This window comes from Phalacrocorax aristotelis, chromosome 22 (genome assembly GCF_949628215.1).
Source record: "Phalacrocorax aristotelis chromosome 22, bGulAri2.1, whole genome shotgun sequence".
Taxonomy (NCBI): Eukaryota; Metazoa; Chordata; class Aves; order Suliformes; family Phalacrocoracidae; genus Phalacrocorax; species Phalacrocorax aristotelis.
This window is the reverse complement of record NC_134297.1, coordinates 4430679-4455412: the sequence shown is the minus strand read 5'-3', so window position 1 is coordinate 4455412 and position 24734 is coordinate 4430679. Positions and strand designations below refer to the sequence as shown.

Genomic DNA, 24734 nt, shown 5'->3' with positions numbered 1-24734 from the left:
AAAACTTCGCTAACTATGCTAGGGTGAAGCTGAAGATGGGCTGTAAAGGTGTCTCGGGCTACCTTAAAATGGCCTTTGGAAGCAAGTTATAAGTTGCACCCCACAGCAGTCACTAAATGTAGACAACAAAAGTCTGCTTGATTTGGCTTTTTCTCTTGTCAGTGAGGCACAGATAAAATGCATAATTAAATCAATTTTTAGGAATTTTTTCTCTCCTAGAAACTTGAAAAGAAAACCATGAAGCAAAAGGAGAAAGTCTTCCAGTAACACTAAAAGCTTTAATTCTGCAATTTACTAGCTACAAAAGAGAATAAAGATAATGTATACATGTGAGTGTGTTTACCATTCTGCAGAGCATGTGCTTTTTTTTCTGAGAGTAGTGTCTCTCTAGCCCTTGAGTGATGAATCTGATTTTTTCCATGCTGGAATTTTACTGCCTCCAAACTTAACTGTTTTGATGCTAGAGAAATCTTCTTGTTTCTCCTCGAAAGGTAAATATATATTTTCTTGCTAGAAATTAGCTCTACCTCACCCACATGACTGGTCTTCACTATTAATCCCAGCTGATGGTAGGGAGGGGCTCTTCTGGGAGGCAGCCATGTGGTGAACATTGAGCACAGTGTTTTCCCCTGCTTCTCTCCTTTTCTTTTCAGACAAGCGAAATTGTTCTACGCTGCCGTAGATGTGAACTCCTTGCTGCACTGCCTCTGCCTCTTCTTTTCCAGAAACTCAAGGGCCTGAATTACCAGCTGCAGAGGTCTAAAAGCTCTCACTGAATCTGGGTGGAATATGGACAAGGAGATGACTAGCAGAGGGAAGAAAGAGTGAAGTTGGTTATTTTTCTGGCACATGGATGTAATTACACTCAGTGCATTCCAGAGGCGTTCCTTTGAATCCTGTGCAGGTCTGCCTGCTGTTCCTGGGAGAAAGGAAGAAAAAGGGAGGAAAAGTCCCTCTTGCTCGGAGACGGAATGTCTGCACTTTCAATTCTCTTTTTAGGTAGGTTGGCTTTTTGGTGGTGTTTAGCGTTTTTAATCAAACTTCCATGCGTCCTCTCTGCGTGACTGAAATTCATTTCTGATGAGCTAGAGAAAGGGATTTGTAAAGAAAACTTTTATGGAAAACTCCAATATCAGTGTTGCTTGGGTTCTGATGCTTTTCTTGTTGCTTTATTTATTAGCAGATTGATAGCCAGAGATCTTTTAATATCTGGATTAATTTTTTAGGAGTGGTGGTTAAACAGACTCCTTTTGAAACGTATGTTTCTTGTTCAAAGAGGGCAGTGCTTTTAAGCAATGAACTAGTGAGGGGCTTGAACCTCCTTGGCAAAACAAGGTGAACAAAATGTCTTTGTTTTGGGCATGGTGTCAAATTTGTTTAACTCTGTTTTGATTTGCTTGGGCATTTAACATTCACATTTTAAAATAAAAAGGAGTTATTGTTTCCAATTGATGCCTAAGATTAGAAACAGATGTGTTGAAGTGCAAGAGGGAGGAGTTGGGGGGAAAAGCATGGGAGAAGGGAGATAAAGGGGGAAGGCAAGAAATGAGAAGAAAAAGGGCTGCTGAAAGAAGGGAGAGAAAAGAGGTAGACGTTGACTGTTGAAGAGGAGCAGAGAACGGGAAAGGAGACATGAAAGGAAGGGGAGAGTGAAGGCAGAAGGGCTGAAGAGCTGTTTGTTAAAACTATAGCCTATGGAGAAAAGAGTTTGCAGCCCTGAGGTCTTTGAGGGGGCTTGCCTACAAGACTGACTAGGAAGCAGCCTGGGTTTCTGCATCTCCAGCGGCACTGCAATGTGATGAGTGAGCTTCTGACTCCATTCTGCTCAGCAGATCGTGCTGACAGGCAGACAGCTTTGAAATCTGTTGTGGGTGGGCAAAGGCTGTGATTGCTGCGTCCTCCTGTCCCCTGTGAACCTGCGTACAGGTGTGAAAAAGTGAGTTGGTCTTTGATCCCCTAGGAAAAGTGGAGCCCCACGGGGTGGTGGACTGATGTAGCTGGGCACAGGTAGAATAGAGTTTTTGGACAGCTATAAAGAAATGTTGCAGGGGACAGTCCTGTTCCTTAAGTCTCACAGGAGTGGAACATGAGCTAGCCAGATTTCTAGATATCTGAAAGAGGCAGCACTTGTAGAGCTTCTGAATAAACTGTAGAAAAGCTTTCTTCTCTAAGGATTGCTGTTAGCAAAGGTTTTATCTGTAGGAATGTGACAGGGGGCTTGACCATACTGCAGAGTCTGCAGGGGAGTGCAGGCAGCAGTTAGTTCCCCTGCACATCTGCCTTGGTTATTTGTGTCTCAATATGGTGGAGACAGTGTTTAAAGAAGACTCCAGGAGATGAGGCAGCAAGGTTAGGATGAACAGCTAGGCTTCTGCCAGAGGTGTCTGGGCTGGGTCAGCCCTGCAGAAATAGCCAGGAAAGCTGCTCTGTGGAAGTTGAGACAAAGGTAGGGTGCAAACGGCAACTGAAGTCTTCTATCCACCAAGCCTATTCAGCTGCTGAATATTCCTGTATTTTGAAGGCTTGGAGCAAAAGGAATAAGCTGTTGCTAGAGAAAAGGTTCTTTTGGCTGTAACAGAATGACAATTTACCTTTGCATGACTAGTCTTTTATCTATAAAACACAAGGGCTTTATCATCGTTTTTCTTATGTCTTTGGCATCTAGGCATCTCTACTATGCCCGTAACACATAAACAAAACAAAATACAGTTCCTGCCCTCAACATCTTATGCCCTCTCCCATGAGTCAAGTTTCTCAGGCTCTCTGTGGGAGTTGTCCATGCACTGGTGAGGGGAGGATAAGCGGCTTCCCAAAGCTCACAGTAAAGCTGGGAATGTTTTGTTCCCTGGTACTAAGTTAATAATTGAACTGCCCCTTGTCTTGCCCATGCTTTACCTGTCTTGTTGACAGATAACTCGGTCTTTCTGCTCTATGTCCAGTTTCATTCACCAATATTAGAAGCGTTATCCAGGGAAAAGTAAGGAAGTATTGTGGTTCCCTGTTTAGATTGTCCTGAAATCAAGGAGGCTGGGGAGTCTTGTTTGCTGGATAAAGTCTAACTGTTTTTCTGCAATAAAAAGGTATAGAAGTGCCAATGATGACTTGCTTTTCTTGCTGATAAAGTGAAAGATTAGTGTGGAAAAAAAGGGTTTAGAGAAGCCAAGCAAACATAAAAAGCAAGGTTGCTTGGTTTGGGTTTTCATCAGTGAACATACTACTAGCATGGCTAATACACAGTCCTTGTCTTTTACACTGTTTCCCTCTCTGGGGCAAGGGAACAGCTGTGTGAGGAGATGGGAAATGGGAGCTAATTAGTTTTAAGGAGACTTTTAAAACAAGATGAGGTGAAAGATTTTCCTAGGTGTGGGTAGGAGCATGACCATGCTTACTTCCCTAATAAAGGCTAGGTAAAAGAAGCAGGAAGGAGTGAGGAGTGGAAGGTGATGCATGCTAATGTGTGTGCCTACATGTAAGTGTTCGGAGCACCTGATTCTCTTCTCAGTCCACATCTGGTCAAAATTGTCTCAAACTCCTTGTGTGACACACTGCACTCTTAAAAATGGAAACTTCCAAGCAAAATATCTCATTTTTCACTTCTGAGTGTAGAAAATTCTTAACATAATGTTACGCTTCTCAGCCAGTAAAAAAACCATAGCAAATGCTTTCATTTAAATGTTTTACTGAATTGGTTTAAATTTCCAGGTGCTGGAAGTCTCCTTTGCCTTCTTCCACCCCCTCCAAGTCAATTCTGAATATTTTTAATGAGCCTTCTATTAAATTAAAAAGCTAATTTTTTTGTAATCAAATATGTTCACATGGGTAATGCTTGTATGCCTGGTTTTGACACTGGTATTACATAGTTTTTCTTCACTCATTGGCTCGTGTATTTGCTCTGCCCTTCAGAATCTGATGGGTTCGAGATCCAAAGCAGTAGATGTGCCAAGCCAAATCAGTCATCCAGCTTCCTGGTGTCCTGCTATTGGCAGTGAACCTTTACAATAGTGTTAAGGGTAGCTCACCACAATGCATGGTTAGTCTGGCTAATAATTGCTTGATAAAGATGCGTTGGGTGTGTTAGAATCAGTATGTTATATGGGGGTGATGTTGCTAGAGTGGGTGCAGCTGCAATAGCAAAAGAACCTCTGGTACAGATGTAGCTGAGCTCTGCCCTCTAAACTCTGAGGTCGATGACTCTCTTACAGTGCTGTCCCAGGGGTATACGGTTGCTGCATTAAACACCAAGACTCTGATTGTATCACTGCACTGGGAAAAAGGTTATGGCGCGGATCCTTCCAGTGCCTGTTGGCATGAGCAATTGGGTCTGACAGCATGCATTTGCCTAGGTATTCACTAGACTTCTAGCTTGAAAAATCTGTGATGATACGGAAGCAGCTCTGCAGCATTCAGCAGTGGTAGGTCAGCCTGGGGCTCTGCTCTAGTATATTGAATCTGGGCTTCTCTCTTGCTTTAAGAGCACAGGCAACCTGCAGTGTGCCCTATCACATCTCCTTGAGATCCTTCTCCTGAAACCCTTGTGATGCTACACTCAAGCAAAGCCAAGAACCACTGCAATGTTTGTTTTGTTTTTTTTTTTAAAAGAGAGCACTCATGTTCCCACTGTTACTGGGAAGTTCTCCATTTTAATGGAATGCTTCTGCCTGGAATTAGTAAAAAGCAAGGGAGACTGTTTCAATCAACCTGAAAACTAAGCTGCTGGATCTTATATTTCTGCTAACTTTCCAAGTATTTCCTGAGTTTCTCAGGGATAACTAACAGTATATAATGCTCTTGCTATTTCCCAGTTTTGTCATGGCTCCTTCTCTGTTGCCTTTGCCTCTTTGTTTCATGGTGTACTTAGAGTACTTGGTGGGACAAGGATTTTGCCCCATGTTTTTACAGCACTTAAAAACAAAGCCTTGGCTCAGGTGTGGAATACAAAAAGAAAAATCTGTAGCTGTGAAAAGGGATTTTGTGTGTGATTTTTGCTGTGTGGATTTTACCTTCTCTGTGTCACTGCGTTCTGAAGAAATGCAGGTGACTTCTTGGTGTATTCAGCTTGAAAGACTTTTCTCCCAATGACAGCATCATATAATTGATAACTCTTTTCTGTCATGAAAACTCCAAAAGCCCTCAACAAAACAACTGTATGCAAGATTCAGACTGTTACATTAGTGTGATTTTAGTTCTAGGACAGGGCAAGGAGCCCTTTAACAGAACACTACTCTAGGAATACCTGAAGAAAGGGAGCAAAGAAAACTAGTGTATCCGTTTGGCACTCTGGGGGGAGTTCAAAGGAGCTAGATGTGATTGAGTTGCTATCTGGCGGGATATCAGGGTTAACACTCCTTGTGAGATGAAAATTCTTCTACAGCCAGGGATGGTTTGCATCAAATGTTTTCTGTCAAGACACTTGAGAAAAAAATAGTCCATTTTCTCATGTAGTAGTGCTTTGGTTTGTATGAAATAGTTTGGATTTTTGGCATCTAAAAAAAAAGTTTATTTTGGGGGTTATTTTTATCCTTTCTGTTTTTTCCATTTTACCATGGGGAAGAAAAGGAGAAAAAGGTAACCTTCCAGAGTGAGGCAAAGCAGCATGCCAAAGTTGAGCTGAAATTCTGAAGATGAATTCATTTTATGGGAAACAGAACTGAGGGGGGAAGGGGAGGGGGAAAGTTTTTTGAATTTCCCATGGAAAACGGGTGTTTTGCCTTTGTGCCTACCCCGGACCTTGCCTTGCCCATGTAGAATTAGTGGTCTGTTTCTGTGGGGTACTCTGACCTACTTAAGAAGGACACTGTGTAAGAGCTGCACAAGCTTCCCAGAAATTACATTGCACAACTGGCTTGGAGACACCCTGGTGTTTATCCTCAGGATCACAACAAACACCCCTGTTTTCCTCAAGGCAAGCAGAGGGCTTTAGAGGGAACTTAGCAGGTTTGCAGTCTGGGATTTGCTTGAGTTTTCAGGAACTGCCTGAAAAGAAATGTAAACAGTCACTCTGACAAAGCCTTGTGTGTATATGAAAAAATCTTGTGTGTAAGTGTGCTTGCTACACCATTCTAAATGCTCACAAGTGTGTGTCTAGGAACAATGGAGTGGGGTGCTGCAAGCTGCTTTCTGTGCCTTTCTCTTCAGAAATAGTGCCTGTCAAACTATACCTTAGATTTCTAGCTAAGTCAGTCCCCTGTGTTAGCCGAGACACTAATCATTGCTCGTGTATCCGCAGCGTACTTCATCTGTTTGCAGAGAGCTTGGCTCACGATATTGCGCCTATCTTGCGTGCACCCGTGTGTTACAGAAGAGGCTACTTTGGGTGCAGTGAGAACTTGGTGGTGCTGTGTATAAAAGATGAATGGGTCTCTCTTTTTCCCCAAAGCTGTTTCTTCATCTGTTTTTAGAAACAGTTAGTTTACAGAAGCAGCCCAGCAAAAAGCCAAGGGTGAAGTCAGGTCACTGAGGTCTGTGAATAGATACTCAAATGACAGGATAGTGGAGGATGCAGAAATGGCTGTGCAGGAAGCACAACAATGGAAAACGTGTGAAGTGATGGAAAGTGAAGTCAACAGAAGTGAGGAAGGGGAATTTCTATCTTGCTTATCGCCTAGACTTTCTTCTCCCTTCAATCTGCTTCTTCAGTATTGCAGAGTGAAATAACAATAGCCCACCTCTGCCAGCCAGGGGTCCAAACCTTGCCGAAAACATGCTTTTCCCTGAGCAGAATACAGAGAAGGTGTATGCAGTAGGGACTGGGGGCTCTAGCAGTGGGTTAGCAACCCAGAATAAAGCTGGTCCCCTTCCCCAGAAGCTCACTGTCCAAGTGCTAGAAAAAGCAACTGGGCAACGTGAGAAGGATGGGTACTGCCCTGCCCCAGCAAAGCACCATTGCTAGGCTTTTCTCAAGCCATTTTTTTGGTACCTTGGTTTCTTCATCTGGCTCATTGGGTAGCTCTATCTTTCCTTTGCAACAGAGGACTGAGCAATTGTAAGATGCATCAAAGGTGGTGAATGTGATAAAAGATCACAAAACAAGTCCTGTCCTCATCTGCTCCTTCATCTTCTCTAGAAAAGCATTTGGCAGTTTAAAAAGGCAAATGGTGTAACTCAGCATTTCTCTTAATGGGCCGGACCCAGATCCATGATGTCAGAATTGCTGTCCTACAAGAATCAATATACATTACAGTGTATTTTCAGCCTGCCTCTTCTGTGTAGCTGACATCCACTTTTGTGGCTGGAAAATTAGTATGAAAGTCTTAGTATATGTGACTTATTCCCAGCTGATGAGGTAGAAAGGTTGAAGTTCAGCTTAGTGCCTGCAGTTTAATTCCCTTTGGTAGGAAAAGGTCAGTGAAAATTTTGTTGTGCTTGTAATATGCACTGGCAGAAGAGAGGCTGCTCTCTTGGAAACAGTCTTTTGAAATGGAGCGTGCACAGTTAGAGGCAACTGATGACCATGACTAGGCTGCATTTGGTCTACCATAATACTACCCTGCTGCTACTTCTGTAGCATGCTTTGTGATAAGTGTTGTACTTGTATAAAGCTTTGGGTAACTAATTTACTCCAGCAGGGCCATATTGGGTAGAGAAGTATATAAAGCCCATCTAACAGAGGAGGAAGCTAAGGCATGGGTGGGTGCACACTGCCTAAATATGAGATAGCAGTTATGTTACGTGTCTAGAACCCTTGCAGCTCTGACTTAAAGACTTTTTTTCTTTTAATTTGCCCTCAAAAATGGGCAGATCCTTTACAAGCAGCTGAATTTATCAAGCTGAGGTCTTTGAGCTGCCACCTGGAGGGGTGACTTCTAAGCAATTGGAAGGTTTGACTTATCCTTACTTTGTAATAAGATACTTGGTAAAAGCTTTTTAGTACCAATGTGCTGAGAAACTCCACTCGTGGTGTGAATAACTGCTGTGTTACCAGAAGAACCCTCACAGAAAGGAAGTTCTAGACCATGTGTGTTTAGTCTCTGAATTACTTTGCTCTGCATATGAAAGAGGAAAATCTAATCTTTCTAGCTAGCGTATATCTGTGGAGTAACCACATGTAGTTAAGGTGTCTGTTGTGCTGAGCTGCTTGGCAAGCAGAACCTGGAAGCCAGCTACAGTAAATGGTAGGTGGGAGTCCCTTGTCCTTCCCTGTGGCTTTCAATAAGGGCAATATTTTTATATGTGTCTTAAAGGATGTGCACCAGCATTCACTCAAAATTGAACTGCTCCTTATCTTTTAACTAGCAGTAGTCACATAGTACCTCTAACAATATTGTACTCTGTCAGTGGAAATGCCTATCAAAGGCTGTTTTGCAGAGGGAAGTGGTATGCTTTGCTGGAGTATCTGGAGGTAAAACAAGAAGCAACTGCTCAGGAAAGCATTAGGGAGTGCTCAGTGCATGCCGTGGGAATCTAGATGCAGTTCCCTGCTCTGTTCTAGATCTTGGCAAGTCATGTTGGTCCCTCTGTAGTATTTTTTCCACTGCCTTGTGCTTTTTGCTTTTTGCCTATTTAGGCTGTAATTTCTTTTGAGCAGAGACTCTTTCCCTATGCGCCTGCATGGCATTTAGTACAAACAGGGCTGGTAAAAGAGGCCTTTCCAGAACTGGAGTGTCAAAAAAAAAAAAGTGGCTCCATTCCCTTCCCCTCTTTGTGCCTCAGCAAAAATACTGGAATTAGGTGTTTTTTTCCAGTATTTGGATACTTGAGATGCATGCTGGCTGAGACTCATAGCTCAGACTGCTTAGGTTATTTTCTTGTTTCTTAAAGGCTTGATAAAATTTTAAAGGCCATAGAAATGTTCAATACAGATATGAACCTTTATCTGTAGGGCATGGCTGAGGAGTGCCAGGAAACGGTGAGGTGTTTCTGTGTGCAGGGGGAAGTCTTTCATAAACATAGCAAGCCTTGAATATTGAACTAAAACAGTCAGGCACTTTTTTTATTAAAAAAATAATATTGCAGGGTTTTCAACCTTGAAGGCAAATCACTTTATGACTTCATTGTTTAAATTTAGGTTTTGTTATGCAGGGGGATCGTTAGACTTGAAGCAAAAGCCTTATAGCCCAGGGACTGTCACTTCTGATTACTTCCAGTGACACTTCCAATTATTTCCAATCACAATTCCAGGGACAAGAGGAAAAAGGAGCCATGTTCTCTAACGTCAGGGCTTTTTTCTGAACAAAGGATCATTTATCGAACCTCTGCAGACAAAAGGTACAGAGCCAGATTTGGAACTCTGCTGTGGTAGGGTAATTCCAGAGCCAATCTGCTGAAGTGAGTCTTGAGGCAGTGTCTGGTGTGGTGCTGGGAATCCTGCTACAGATCCCGCCTTGTTGAGTAATATTAAGGAAATTGCTTCATTTTCCCCAAGAATTAACTGGCACTTGGACTCAGTGCATCAACACGCAACTTGGAGGATGTCTAAACGCTCTGTGGGTTTTGTAAGATATTCAAGAGTACTGCTCGTGGAAAGCAAACAGCTTAGTGTGCTCAAAATGGGAAATGAGACTCTGCTGAGGGAACATTACTGACTTCTAGGTACGTGAAGTGAAAAATTTGGTGCAGTGTGTTTTACCCAGTGGAGAGCCTTATGAACTACTGTGTCCTTAAAAAAATGAAGCAACACATGATTGCCAATGGAAGCTGGAGCACTACCCAATTTTCAGATGTCTCTGGTAGCAAGTGTTACTTCAGGCTGCTCAAGTGAAAAACAGTCTTAAAATGGTGTCACAGCTTTCAGTCACACTTAGTGAAGCCTTTAATTTCCTTAGTCATATTGCACTAAGCCGTGAGTGAAGTTGGGCCTGCTGAGTGTAGGGGTTATTATTAGCGACTGCTTGCTTTATTTGCTTTATAGTAGTTCTCAAAGGCCCCAGCAATGATCAGGGCTCTGCAAACACTGGAGAGACTCTTTTACATTGGACTAATAGATGATGAGCAGCAGACCTGGTCTGACATTAGGAGCTGGATATTAAGGAACCTGAGTCAATTTACAATAGGAGTTGCATGTTGGACCAGAGCAGATTTTGAAAGCAGCATCAAATGAATGTTTAGCTTCATGTGGTAAGTGAGGATCCATGACCCTCCCCTTCTAAAGTGGGAGCGATATGTATCAGTGAGCTGGCCGAATGAAGTTCTGGTGATTAGTTAGTACTGCCGTGAAGTCCCTGTTGTTTTCCTCAAGTGGTGACAGTGTTCCTCATTTTTAAGTGTTTATTCTGGGCTGCCTGGGGTTGGATGTCACTGAGAGCCACCTGTGCCAGCTTCATCCCTTTTCCTGTAAGGGAAGACCGTGTGTCATTGTAGAACTGATGCTGCTGTAACACACAAACACTGGGTATTATTTGCCACTTGAGTACAAACCAGACTACATACATTTTGTCAGCAAAGTTCAGAAATTCAATTCCAGATGAGCAATTTGGCATTATTCTTGTTCTGAGACCTTCAAAGTATTCCATGTCATCAGCTCCGATGTTTTTGTGGTGTTTTCTGTTGTGATGCCTGGAGTGGGTCAATTCTATTGCAGGCACCCATCACAGAATGTGACTGAGGTGGCACTTGCACAGAGCTTGGTGCTAATCCCCTAGGAGTCTCAGCATTTCATTAGGGAACTACTTACTGAATCCATCCAGTTTGGATAGATGTTTCTCCAGCACAGCTTTGTCTTTTTCTGATGTGGTCTGTGCTGTGGGCAAAACCCCTTTTCATTTCCATTGTTTCAAGCTCTTGCTTGGAGACAAAGGGAATTTCAACCAGACAAAGCATAGCTTTTTGTGTTGACAAATGCTGTGATTTTTCTCATTTCTTTTCCAAAGGGGAATTTTAAGCAATTGCAAGGGCTTTGTGGTCAAAGCAGTGTTCAGGGTGTCTAGATTCCAGTCTTGGTTTGGCCAGTGACGCACTGATTTAGTAATTCAGGCCCCATTTTTAAGTGCCTATTAGTTTTGAGTGTCTCCATTTCAAGTGTTATAAAGGGTCAGTACTTCTGAAGATGCAAGTCTAGGGAGGCGTGAGCTTGGTCACACCAACTATATGCTGTCAGGTGTCCGTTAAGCATTCAAAGTTTTGGGAGTGCCTTTGGTTTTAAATACTTGTTTCAACCACTTTGTGCCTCAGCTGCTGTTCTGCAGAGTGTAAGAGCACTCACAAATGTAGCAACCTTTCCCTCATGTGCTCTAAAGTGCCTTGAAATCACTGTAGAAATGGAGCTGCACAAGTCTGAAGTGATAGTCTGTTAAGACATGTCAGGCACTAGTTTAATGGGTGAAGATAGCATTGCAGTTTAGGAGTGTTCCCATCAGTGCCACTTAGTGTGGCAAATGGATCCCAGCTTATCTGGCTTTGTCAGAGCTGCTTCCATTTAGCCCAAGGCTACTCCTGGAGTAAACAGAAGAGACAATTCTGCAGCTGTTAGTTGATTCAGACCCAGTATGACCTGGTACAAGAAAAGTTCAAAACTCTGAGCTCCTCTGCTCTGCTGAGCTAATGATCCTGCATTGCACAATACTTTTCCCTCAAATTACTTGAGCTTGCATCTCTTTCCTATTTAGTAATGGTCTGGGCATGTTGCTTCCATTATGGGATAGCAACGAATACATACCCATTAGTAAAAGGCATTGAACACAGTGGAGGCTGCAGTGTTTCTTCAAGTTGTCAGCAAGCACCTTCCCCTGCCCCATATCCTCTTCTCTGAAAGCACCAGAAGAGAGGAGGGAAGCCAAAACCAGAATGAGTGGAACAAACTGGGCCTTATTGCACCAGATGGAAGTATTTAGGATGGTATTTTCTGGTTTGTAAGTGCTCTGAGGCAGGACTGTTTCTTTGCCTGTTTGTACTGTTCCCTACAACACCACGGACTTGAGAGCTTGCATAGCAATCCAGAATGTCTTAAACCTAGTTTTCTTCCTGCTTATTGTCTAAACAAGCCAGACAACAGGTTAGCATCTATTTGTGTAATTCCAGAGCATAAATCCATGCAGTGAGAAGGCAGAAAAGTTGGGAACCCAAGATATTCAGGCATCTGAACAACCATTCAGATGGGATGCTGAGGGTGCTCGCTTACTGTGGGTTTATGTAAATTGGGCTTGTTCTGGCCAGATCACAAAGCAGTATCTGCTAGTGAGTTTATTATACTTTGCTAATGGTCCCAACTACTGAGCAGCCCTGTAATGTGCAGTTGGGATTATCAGATTTCTCAGCATCTCTGGATTTTCGCACATTAAAGCCACAGATGAAAATGTAACAGAAATCTATCTTAGGGGCACATCTGAGAAAGCTTTGAGATATCCTGATATACACACAGTGACAGGGATTCTTCAAGCAGTCTTGGAGAAAGAACTCTGCCCCTCTTCAAAGGTAAAGTTAGAAGGAACATGAGGGCAGTGTTGAAGATTGCTGGAATATATTGGAGGATTTAATCATTGTTGTTCTTGCCTTCATTTTAATCACTTGAGTAAAATCTCTCTTCCAGAAAGACAGCCAGGCTTGGTTTGAAGGCCTTAGGTGGTAAAAATCTCCCATCAGTTTGTCACCAAGATTACACATCTTCTGAATAACTTGAATATTTCTGGTTTCAGTTCTTGTAATGTCTCTCCTCTGAGACTCTGCCTGAGCTTTTTGTGCTTCTCCCTTTTATTTAATTCTGGCTTGGCTAGCAAGAGAGATTTACTGTAGCAAGGAGCAGACTTGTGCCACACCTCCGGTGCTGCGCACCACATATTTCTGCCATGTGCTTAGGACTAATTTAGGGTTTTATGTGTTAAAAAAAGCTGCCTTGAACACAGCTTCTTTAGAAACCTTTCTGAAAGCATGGTACAGTAGCTGGGCATTTTCAAAAATACCTTCTTAGTTACTTTAATCAGTCCTCTCTTAGAAAGACAGGTCATAAATACTGTTCTTCAGGTATGTTCTTACATTGGTTTTCTTGGCTCCCAGAACTTGTATACTAGCTTTTTTAAGGGAACGAAAAACTTGCTTAGATTAATTCTCTCCTTATTTACCCCTCACCTTCTCCTTAAAAACATTTTTAAGCAAAAAGGAGTTGATTATTCATGCATGTAAAAGTACTTAAAGTAGCTGGTTAGACAACACTGGTATTTTGTCATTTGTTCCTCCCTTATTAGTGCTTCTTGAGGTCTACTGAAGATGATGTGACTCTTCCCTGTTCCATTCTTTGTTTCCAGAAACCAATGCACTGATAATTCACACACACATTTAGTTTTATAGAATATAATACCGGTGTATGGCACACCCTACCCCAGCTCAGAAATATGTCATATGAACAGTATAAAACCCCAGTTGTGTGCTGTAAGTGACTTACTGCTGCTGAAACAGCTGTACTGGGCATTTCCCATATAAACTATCTCTTAATGGAGCCTGTGCTGGGCAGAGGCATGGCCTTTATTTTGACAAAGGCTGCCTTCCCTGAGGAGAATCCTTTGAATGCAAATACTTTTTATCACTTTGCAATGGCATATGACATGTAAGAACCCCGCCTGTTCCTGTACTGTTCCTGCCTGTCTTCCCCACTTACAGAGCAGAGTTGTGGCCTCCCCCATGCGATGTGGTACAAAACCACGTGTGCAGCGTGTTTTGCTTCTGGCTACAGCTTTCCTTTTAGGCCCTGTCCTCAGAGTTGGCCTCTCAGTATTTCCTTTTCTGCAACCATGTGTGTGGAAAACCCAGCCTACCCAGAAAAAGAGCAACTTCAGTAGCTGCTGGCATCCCTCATTCCAATGAGACATGCTTTGGGTATGCTGAAGCTCTTTTATTTCTACATGTGTGTCTTCTCTTGTGGTTTTGGGCTTTATAAGCTTTTGATGGGGTCTGGGATGTTTGCTGTAAACCTCCAGATTCTGGCAGTGTCATAGCAGTGGGGTAGAAACTCTCCACTGAAAGCACCTGATGTGACGAGTCTGGCACAGGCATATCTTTAGCCCTTGGAAGGGAAATCCATTTCCTCTTCCTGCAAGGGAGGAGCTTATTCAGGGAGTAATTGCCACTGTTTTTCCATTCTTGCTCCTGATTTAAATGCTTCTTCATTCTTTGTAGTGACCTTGTATAAGCAGAATGGAGGAAAAAACGCATTTAAGAAGAAAATATATTCTGTTTTTTCTAAAGCATCTGTACTGGAACTGAGCTCAGTCAGTACTGTCTTCCTGACAAGATCTTCTAGCACCCTTTCACTATGGATCTGCCTGGCTGTATGATCCAGTTGCCCTGGTTTTAGGAGGTTTGTGACATTCTTGGCCTTTGTTACATATATCCAAGTCTCTTCATCGCTTTATGCCTTAATGTCCCAGTTAATATAATTTCTGTTGTGACACTGGGCCAAAAATGCTTCAGTTCATGGAGGGGGGACAGTGTGTGGTCTCGTCACTAAAAATTGATTATCTTATCAGCAAGTGAAGAGTGTATGATGGGGGTGGAGGCTGCCAAAGGGTCTCTGACTTGCTCTCTCGATAATGTCTGTAAGTAGCCAGTTTTAGACTAGGTCTGAGTTATAGGAGGAAAGGACAGTAGTAGCTGTATATTCCTGATCTTGAGGGAACAACCCTGCTCATTGCTTTAAATCATTCTAGGGTTTTATTTTTCTGTGTCAGCACTGTCAGAGTCTATAATCCTCAGCCAAAAGAGGCCATCCTGCCCTACCACGAGAAGGACTTGGAGTGAGGAATCCCCTTCAGCAAGGATGTGGCAAGCAGACTGACAATGTAAAAGAGGAAAAATATCCTGAGCCACTATGCATAAAATTAGGGCCTGATTATGATGCAGAACTAAAAACAAAACATGAAGAATTCCCTTAGTACAGGGAACTGGTGGAGCCCCACGACAGGCAGCTCTTATGGCCAACTGTGTGTTATAACAGTAATTGAGCAGGTAATGATCATGCATGCTTTATAAACACCTGCCATCAGTTATGTTCATACTGTGCAGACAGGGCAGACCTGATGTAGCAGATAAATGTTATTTCTGCAGACTTTTTAAATAGCAGTCACTGTTCATATATTCTCTTTATCCCCCTCTGACCCAGCAGCAATACATAATATATGAACCTTTGGAGTAGATGCCAGGGAAAATGTCTTAGGCAGCTGTGAGAGATTAAAGATACTGGATGATTAGACTTGCATCAGACCTGAACTATGCTATGAACGTTGAGACAGGTTGGCCTTATGGGCAGAGGAGCTCTGCATTATCTGGTTTTCAGGTCTCCTGGAAGACTAAGGCACTACCCTTGTGCTTCAGGTGGAGATAAAGACTTCTTGCAAGAAGTAGAGTGTGATTAGTGCATGGAAAAGGGCATATATAACCTCGTAGTATCTTTATAGCAAGAGTCAGAATTGTAAGGAGAAAAACGGGAAGGTAGGAATCTGTTTTTCCTTCCAGTTACAGTGGTGACTCTGTAGTCTATCAGAATGAAAACTTTTCACTGGTAAGGTTCAGATCTGTTGTTCCATTAACTTGTCTCATCTCAGCTGTAATCCTTATAGGTGGCTTTACAAGTCCTTTTAGAGCCTTCATTTCCCTTTTTTACAGGGTGGGGAAACATCTCATATAATGTGGTTTATGGTCTTCAGAGAAAATGCGGAGTATTGGTAAATAGTTTGATTTTGGTTTTTTATCAGCCTGCCCTTTCCAAAGATCTTATAGCTGCTGTCTGTTTGCATTTGTATTTCATGCCACTGGGATGTAACTGCGGTCTGACAGAACCAGCCCTTTCAGCATTTAGGGAAGAAGAGTTTGAAATCTTCGGGAGCCATAAAAGTCCTTACTTCACTTCTTTATAAATTTTGTAGGCAATACACTCAGCCATACTTCCTAAAAGAGGAAATGCTTGAGTCCTGTCTCCTGTGTTTAGAATAAACAGAATCCAGATAATTTAATCAAAAGGAAAATGTTCTTTTGAGGATAAACAGCCTGAATAAAACATTTCTGAGCAAATCCATGACAATGCCCTTCCCCTTGCACCATCCCCCCCCAAACAGCAGTTTCTCTCTTGAAGGATGCCAGAAGCAGCTGGCTGATCAAGGGAATTGGCCTCACCACAAACCAGAATGTAAATCTTGCTCGGGATACCCTGTTATGCCTGCTGCAATCATGCTGGTACCTACAATCATCCCAAATGATCTTGGAGGATCAGTCAGGACCCTGCAAGTGGTCACACCTTATCTGGCTTATTCTGCATAAGTGTCAAATAAGACCCATTGTCTGGCAGACAGATACTTCGGTTTTGTTTCTAGAGGCTAATGAGGGCCAGATGCAGAGACTTGTGTGGTCTGGGGTTGATGAACTGCTGTTATCTACAGTATGGAGCCATTTGATTTCTTTTCCCTTCTCTACTGGGCAAACATAATAAACTATTTGCAGTGTTATGAAGCTGTTGCAACTTCTCCCTTTACTGAGTTTGCTGGGCTGAAGCAGCACAGGAGGCAGAAACTGGAAGGGTAAACTCAGGCCTGAAACAGGGAAATGAGGGGTGAATATCTCCTGTCGCTCCAGATACGGCAACGAAAGAGCAAACAGGCATGTTAATTGTCAGTGCAATGTTTGCACATTAAAACTGTGTTCTCAACAGAATGCCAGCATCTAATAAGCATGTGCTACAGAATAAGAGGTACATTAAGGGTTAGGACCTAGACTGTTGTCTTGTTTTCCATTATTAGGAGCTGGTTTGGGCGACAGAATACAGGAACAGGGTAAAAAGGGGATTCTTGCCTGGCCAGACTTTTCGGTGTGTTTACGGCGAGCACATGGCTAATGTACTCATTTACTGTGGTCCATAGGTTTGTCACAGTTATTCATACCCTTGATGCAGTTTTGTGAGCTGCCAGAATTGCATCAAATTCTGACAGATGCCTTGAAAACTCTACAATAACCCTAATAAGTATTTCATTTTTCTTACATAGATTCAGCCAGTAAGTCAGACTCCTCCTGCCTGAGAGCAAACATGGAAATAAGGAGCTAGGAACTACTGGACCAGATGAGGCTGACAGTTTATCTAAATGAATGTTTCACTCCAAAATGGTCCAGTATCAGATGGAGATGGAAGAAAACCCATAACTGACCGTATGTGGAATCACATGCCTATATGGGAAACTTATTGCTGAATGTTAGGCAGTTAGGGAAAATTACCTATTTACATATTGGAAGTAAGAACTCTAATGTAACTTGTGATTGATATTTTAAATATGTCTTCCCAAACAGAAGTTAAGCATGTTAAAGCTATTCTCTGTAGCAGGATGCTACATTTCTTAATGTGCATTCCTGAGTAAAATGGGTTTTCTGCCTTTTCCAGTCTATAACGTTACACTACTAGGTGCTTACCGTCCTGTCTTCTCACCAAGGGTGAATAGCCACTAACGATGCCAGTTTCAGAAATAGTAGTCTCTGACCTGTGGGACTAGACCTTTCCATAAGGGAGAGGTGGAATGCTCTTTAAGGGACTGCAAACTCAAGTCTTGCTTTTGCTGTTCTCAGGTTGTGGGAAAGGACAATATGTCAGGTTTGCTGGTACTGTGGGTGTGCTGTTCTATCACAAGCCCACTGTGACTGCAAGCCTGTCTTCTAATGGATTTTAAGTGCATGGCAGAAGTACTATGTGCACAGAGAAAAAAAAATGGGATGCTATTTAGCATATATGCATCCTTGACATGATGTACCCAGCTTCTCATGGAAAAGAGGGACCCATCTATGGAGGGAGCTTCTCTAAGGTGTGTTTCAGTGCGAGCTTACTGAGGTTTTATTGGAAAACATGTTTTGTGGCCAGTATCTGAGTATAAATAAAAGGCATGGACACTGGCTGAGTATATATGTCTGAACTTCAGTCAATCTGAGTTGGCTGTAATGGAGAAATGATCCAGCCTGTCTTTTCTGATTGAGGAGTTGAAACAAAAATAGGCTGGGGAACCCATTGAGGAATTTGAGCCGTGGCTTTGAGGAGAGTTTTGTGTAGCCTCAGGTAGTCTTGTGAAGAGCTGGCCTTCCCGATGTCCCTGCAGCCTCACAGCCATGCTTTTTTTATCTGGCTGGTTCAGGACAGAATAAATGCCTAAATAACTGGAATGTGGTGCTTTGTTTAGGAGCTTGTGCCTCGGAAGTCTCGCTTAGTCTGGGTCAGGGTAAAGGTCCCTGCAGTAAACCCCTGGCACAAGGCTGTTTTTCAGCTTGTTGAAACAATGCAGCCAAGCGGGGTTTAGCTCAAGAAAGGAATGTGAACTGCTTAAGACTGGGAGATGACTCTGGGCTATGCTTGATGTCAGATGTACACAAAACTCTGTCAGAATGTGCTGTCTGGCCTCTCGTGGCACCTCTTATGTTTTACCTGCTTACCTTTTACAGTAAATGTTTTTTTGATGAGCACCAATGTGTCCAGGCGAACACAGACACAAGGATGACATGATAGATGCTTCGTCCAGATCAAGGGGCAGGGTGCTGCGGTTCATTGTCTGAAAAGAGGGAGAGAATTAAACTCATCAAGTTACGTAAATCCCACCCTCAGTTCTGAATGAGCCCTGGATCCTAACATGAACTGACGGTTAGGGCTGGCTCTTGCTAAACCTCCCCCTTCCCAGATAGAGCCCAAGATCAGGGCAGCCCCTGCTGTCTTTAGATAACTCTTTTTCAGAAGGCTCTGTAATCTAGAATACAACGGTCTTTAAGACCTGGGTAGCTACAAGATGAACCTTGAGAAATGCAGGATAGAAGCTAAGATTCAAAGAATTATCAGGGACTTTAATGTGCCACTGAAGCAGGCTATCAGTGGAGCAAGTAGGGCTATTTCTTGGAAAGAGATGCTAATAGAACCACAAGCTGTCAAACTGTAAATATCATGGTGATGTTCTGTGGTCTTTGCTGTAGTGAAAATCTGGATGATCAAAGTCATCAATTCTGTCTTTGAAAAATCTTAAGTGGTGCATTTCATTCTTAAAATTGTATTATCGATTGAGCCTTAATTTGGTAGCATTGATGGAATTACGCACTCGGAATGTCCCACTGAACTGTTATGGGCTTAAAATATGCTTTCTGAAGTAAAACTGCACTAGTTTCACAGAGGTGCATAGTGCGTTACCATTAAGTGAGGCGGCAAGTGCAATTGCAGGTACACCAGTGTATATCAATGAGTGGGCCAAGTCAGTTCTTAGACTCTAAAAAAGGCCATGCGGGTGTCTGATTTACTCTGTTTCTTTATCTTTAGTTTGTTTGTGTGTAAATATCTTTTTTTTTTCTTACCCACCTCAGTTTCATGTCAGGATAGAGGCCTGACTTACCAGTCTTATAATTAAATATAAATATATGTGTAACACTGCTTTTGTTGTTTTGAGCAACCCCATGGGGTTTGAGGCTTTGTCAACCTCTCCAGTTATGTAAAAAAAAAAAGTTTAATCAACAGAAGTTCACATATCAATTTTTCCTGTTGTTTATATCCACAAGGGTTTTTTTTTTTTTGCCTGAATCAGTCCTTTAAAACAATTGACTTTCTGGATATACAGCAGCTATTTGAACGTTGTGTCAAAAGGAGGGTGCTTTAATTACTTTCCAGAGTAGCAGGCAGCAAGCAAGTACTATGCATACGTAGGTATAGAATATGTTCTTTCATTGCGCTTTTTGTATATGTTATGTGCTTTTTCTTTTCCCATCTATCTGCTGCTTCTCAGTCTCTGCCAAAGAATACATAAAACCAGAGGAATTTGAATCAAAGTATAGGCTTGTAAACTTGCAACATTTGAATGGGTTTGAAATTGTGTGGGGAGTGAACGTCCCTGTTGCTTTGCGAAAAAAATCTTCAGCTGTCCAGTTTTTCCCCAGCCACTTGATAACCTAAAGATTTTTAAGTCTCAAATCCTTTATAAGTTTCCTCATAAGTCTCAACTTGCCTGTTGTCTCTTCTTTTATACACAAATTTTAAGGGACCCAGAATCACAACTGTCTTTGTTATTCTTTACTCTATGAAGTATCTAAACAAAATATATTCTTGTCCAAGGGCTTAGCCTACTGTAAATAATATCAAGCCACATATCTAACAGACATCTTCAATTAGCCAAACTATGTAGTCAGAAAAACAGGAGTAGAAGCAAATTTTTACCAAGTAGTAATTTGGTCCTAAACACGAAAGCCTCAGATGCTTTATTTCTCAACTGCCTCAGCCTTTGAAATAGTCAGGTTCACCGCATCGAGAGCCTTAGAGTAGCAGGGAGGCACCAGGCTGCTGCTTGTTTGTCGCATTTATTTTTGATTGTTTATTTGATCTTAAAAGTTCTTTGGGGGAATCTCTTATCAGCTTTAAAATGTGGTTGCACTAGTAAATAAGAAGCAGTGACATTAAAAGTAATTGACGTTAAAATGTTGTGACATTAAAATTAATCAGGTTTGATGGATTTTAGAGACTGAATCCACAAGGCTCCCGGGTTCATGTTTTAGCAAGTTTTGACATTCATTCTCCCCCTCAGTTCCTGCAGAAGTTATGCAACTGCCTTCCTCACCCGCTGGTCCAGAAACCTTGTGCAGGGAGGTGTTGTAGCAGGAGGAGGGGATGCTGGTTTGGAAATGAGAAGGGGTTTTCTTGGCATTCACTGCCTAGTAGCTTGGTATAAAATGGCTGTTCTATTCTCCATCCGGTGAACTAGCATCAGACTCTCAAAACCAACACAGTACTGGTGACATCGGTTTCCTAATCAGCAACATATGGTTGATGATGAAAGGCACCGCTGGCACGTTTGCACCAGAGCTGATGGAGTTGTTCTGGAGCATTTGATCACTGTGCAGTGGCAGATCCAGGCAGAAGAAGCCTTTAGGGAAAACCTGGCTCTTGGAGTGTGTGAATAAGGGAATGTTTTTGTTGCCATTTTTAGTAGTAATGGAAAATACTTAGCTTTTGTAACAATTGTGCAAGGTTCAGAAGGAAACACTGTCAGTTGCCAGTTCTGCTCATGTGGCACCAGCACTAAGTGTAAAAGAAACTGCCAGTGTTTTCCTTCAGGATCTGGAGTTTCTCAAATAGCCAAGGGGATGTGGTATAACCTGACACCTGTATTTTACAGCCAAGTTCTTTAGAAGCAGCCAGGAATATGATGAGTGTTAGGAATGACTGATGGCTGGTCACTATTCCCATGCTTCCTTTGTGAGGCAAGAGTCAGGAGAAATCATAGCAGCGTGCTGCTTCTCCTCTGGGCGGGCTGAAGCCTACCTAGGGATGTTCCCCCTTGGCAGGGAGTGAGAGGGAGAGATTCAGCACTCCTTGCTTCCAGTATAACATTTTCCAACTTCCTTTTTTAGCAATGTGAAGCTTGAAGGGGCCTCAGAAAAATGAGCCCATGTATTGGGCAAGAAGCCAGCTACCTCCTTGCAGCCTAGACTCTGTGCTGGCTTCACTTTCTGTCCTATTTGGAAACTAGAAGCAATGAGCTGTCATGAGCTGAATTTTTTTCCCTTTCCCACTGCGGTCTGTATAGGGTGCCAGTCTTTGTGCAAGTTGGCACAGTGAGCATATAGCCTTTTTCTGTGGCCTTCCCTTGGCACTGAGTGGAAACTTGCATGAGATTTCATGTAACTTACCTTCTATAAGAAGCATAAAAGACTGTGCCATAAGTTAATTTAGCTGGAGTTAAAGCTTGGCCTGGTGGTTAGGGGCACTGAGAATGCCTGCCTTCTGCAAGGAGCCAGTCGAGGTGTTTCCAGTGTGTAGTTTGATTTGGATGGACCTTGTGAATTGTAGATCTTATTCCCAACTCTGCCACTGATTCCTTGTGACCTTGGTCAGTCTTGTTGTGTCCCTAGACATCCACAGGCAAACTGAGTTTTCAGCATCTGCTTTTTCCTTTGCAAACTGAAAGCAATGATACTTTGGAGCTTCACTATGGGGCTGTGAAAAGAACACCGAAATCTTGGCGTGGGAGGGTCAATGGGAGAGCCGTGACTTTGTCCTTTTGTACAATATGCCCAAGTCACACTGTGGGACACCAGTGGGGAAAGGTAATGTTAAGGATGTTTTTGCTTATACAATATGGAACTAGGTGATTGCCACTGGATGAAGTCCACAAGGTTTAAAAAAAGTAAATAAATGATAGACTTCATTCAATATACTATTTCCTTTTCTTTACGCTTTTCTATGTCTTTGGTGATATCCGAGTCCCTGAGGAGGAATAGATAGGGTTGAGTGTCTGCAATTTCTGGATGTGCAAGGTAAAGTACAAACAAGTTATGGCGGAGATTTTTTGATGGATGGTTTGCAGAGGTGCTGAAGACCTGCAGCTGTGTATGTCCTCAGTGAAGGGTATGAGGGTGAACAGCAGCTTGGGGAAGCAGAGAAAGACCAGAGTGCTCAGTTTAGACAGACAGTGTTTTTATCTAGTCTTCCTTCTGACTGAAAATGCCTTCTTAAGCAGGGGGGAGAAGCTGTGTCAGCTCCTATTAAAGAAAATAGATCCTCCTAGAGAAGCCAAACCAGCAAAAACCCATGAGTACAGCAGAGACTAGCCAAATATTTTGGCAGCTTTTTGTGGCAGTTCTGACTCAAGAACATTGGGCATTTTTGAAGACAAAATTAACCCATTGGAACACTAAATAGCAACAACATTAAAAAATTGAAATCAACTTGCATGAAAGCATATTTTGTGGCTTTTGCAGAGAGGGTACCTCCCTGCAAGCTGGGGTTTATATGCATTTCCAGGATCGCCAACAGGGTATGGAGACCAAGGAAGCAAACTGGAGTGTTTGGGTTCCCCAGTTCTTGCTCCAATTCCCTAAGCTGGAGCATTGCTGGATAATGTACTGTGCAAATCTTAATGTGTTACCTTAGCATATTTGCTTTGCTACTTTTTGTGCCACTTTCTGTGGTCAGTTAATGATTTAGTTATTCTTCTGGCACTTTGAAATAAATTTCAGTGTTGCCCAACTAAATATTGGGAACAATATCAGGTGATGTATCTGATCAGTTACAACAACTTGTTTTTTCCATCATGTGGAGAGAAAAATTAAAAAAGCTGGTGCTGGAGTGAAACTGGAGACAGCTGTGACCTCCTCACAGACACTGTCAGCAGTAAAAAAAGGTTGAATTCATCAAATAAATTATGTGCTCCGTTATCCCCTCAGACCACACATGCTAGGAGAGCTGGGGTTACTGTAAATGTGGCTGACAGATGGCTGCCAGGCATTACAATGGACTTAATCATCGAAGAGCCCACCACCCCAATCTAGCAGCTGTGCACACAGTTTGTGTGTCATGGCTGCTGAAACCAAACTCTGGCACTTAAGAATTTCTCTGGAGGGAAGGCAGTGGGAGAGAGGAGCATTGTATGCTTTTTTTTTTTTCCTGGGCAGTCTAAAAGTCGCAGTGAAGCAAGAAGGCCTAAGGCTTAGGGGGTGGGACTAGAGTCCTATAGGTCTCTCCTTGACCTGCTGTAAGACTTAGAGCTTACCACAGAATTGTATAAATTGTAAGGGATTTCTGGAGGTCTCTGGCTCAAAGCAGGGTCAGCTTACAGCAGGCTGATCAGAATTTCAGCCAGTCCAGCTTTGAATAGCTCCAAGGATGCTGATTCCACAATCTGAGCCCATGTTCCAGTGGCTGACTGTTCTTACAGTGAAATTTTTTCCTAATATCTACCCTGAATATCCTTTTTAGAACTTGTCTGTTGCCTCTCATCTACGCATTGTGCACCTCTGAGAAGTCTGGCTCTGATTTCTCTATAAGTTCATTGTTCCCTCTGTAAGCTTTACATATGCATCCCTGAGGCATGCAGGATTTCTTACATAAATTGAAGAGGACAGAAATGAGGCACAGAGAAGCTGCAGCTTGTCCAGCAAACCTTACCTCTGCATCAGGGCTTGAGGTCCTTTTCTAGCTTGAGCTTTCCTACAGGAAGTTCAGATGAATTTCCTGAGAATTCCCCACTGCTGAGTCTCCCAAATCATTCAGTAGAAATTTTTCCTCTGTCACTTCTTGTCAGACTATACAGACCCACTGAGATCCTTGTTTCCATGCAATGCCTGTGTTCCTGTACTAGCTCTGGAGTCCTTTTATCCTTTAGCTTATATCCTTTCCCCTTTGCAGAAAAAACACCTGGGGTTCTGTGGGACAGCAAGGTGAATGTGAGCCAGCAACGTGCCCTTGTGGCAAAGGCGTCCAACGGTGTCCTGGGCTGCATTAGGAAGAGTGTAGGTAAGCAGGTCAAGGGAGGTGATCCTTCCTCTCTGCTCAGCACTGGTGAGTCATATGTGAAGTACTGTCCCCAGTTTTGGACTCCCCAGTATGAAACAAATATACTGGAATGAGTCTAGCTAAGGGCCACAAAGATGGAGTGTCTGCTTGGAGCAGGGCGTTGGACTAGATTACCTCTGGAGGTCCCTTTTGGCCCCCACTGCTCTGTGGTTCTAAAGCAGTTCTGTTGAAACTGAGATACCGGGAGTTTATGGCAGGTGCTACAGGTATCGTTTGTTGTCCTCAACAGCAGTTTTAAAAGTGGCTCTGAAAGATGAGGCATGCACATGTTGATCACAACAAAATCCAAAATAAAGTTGCTCACAAGATATAAATAATGCAGTGTAACCTTTGTTTTTTGTTCTCAGAGACTAGCCTTTCTCCGACACTTTACATTATTTCTTCAACATCTCCTTTATGATAAGTCAGGGCTGCTGGTGGAAGTGCTTCTTGATGTTGAGGTGTTGTGGCAACCAAGTCCCACAGAGCTACTCACTCACTCCCTGCCGGTGGCATGGGGGAGAGAATCAGAAAGATAAAAGTGAGAACT

The 24734-nt window shown here is 42.7% G+C and overlaps 1 protein-coding gene across 2 annotated transcripts in view; it reads left to right on the top strand.

Annotated features, from left to right (window-relative positions):
• Positions 1 to 412: 412 nt before the first annotated feature.
• The window catches only part of CLMP (CXADR like cell adhesion molecule), a 45327-nt gene continuing 21005 nt past the window's right edge, over positions 413 to 24734 (top strand). Inside the window, exons 1-2 of one of the 2 annotated variants that reach the window (XM_075116225.1) lie at positions 413 to 491; positions 654 to 999. In XM_075116225.1, the coding sequence (XP_074972326.1) occupies positions 972 to 999 (28 nt within the window). In that variant the 5' untranslated portion in view covers positions 413 to 491; positions 654 to 971. Of the gene's footprint in view, positions 492 to 580; positions 1000 to 24734 lie in introns of those variants that run through there. The other variant, XM_075116224.1, reaches the window with a different exon arrangement.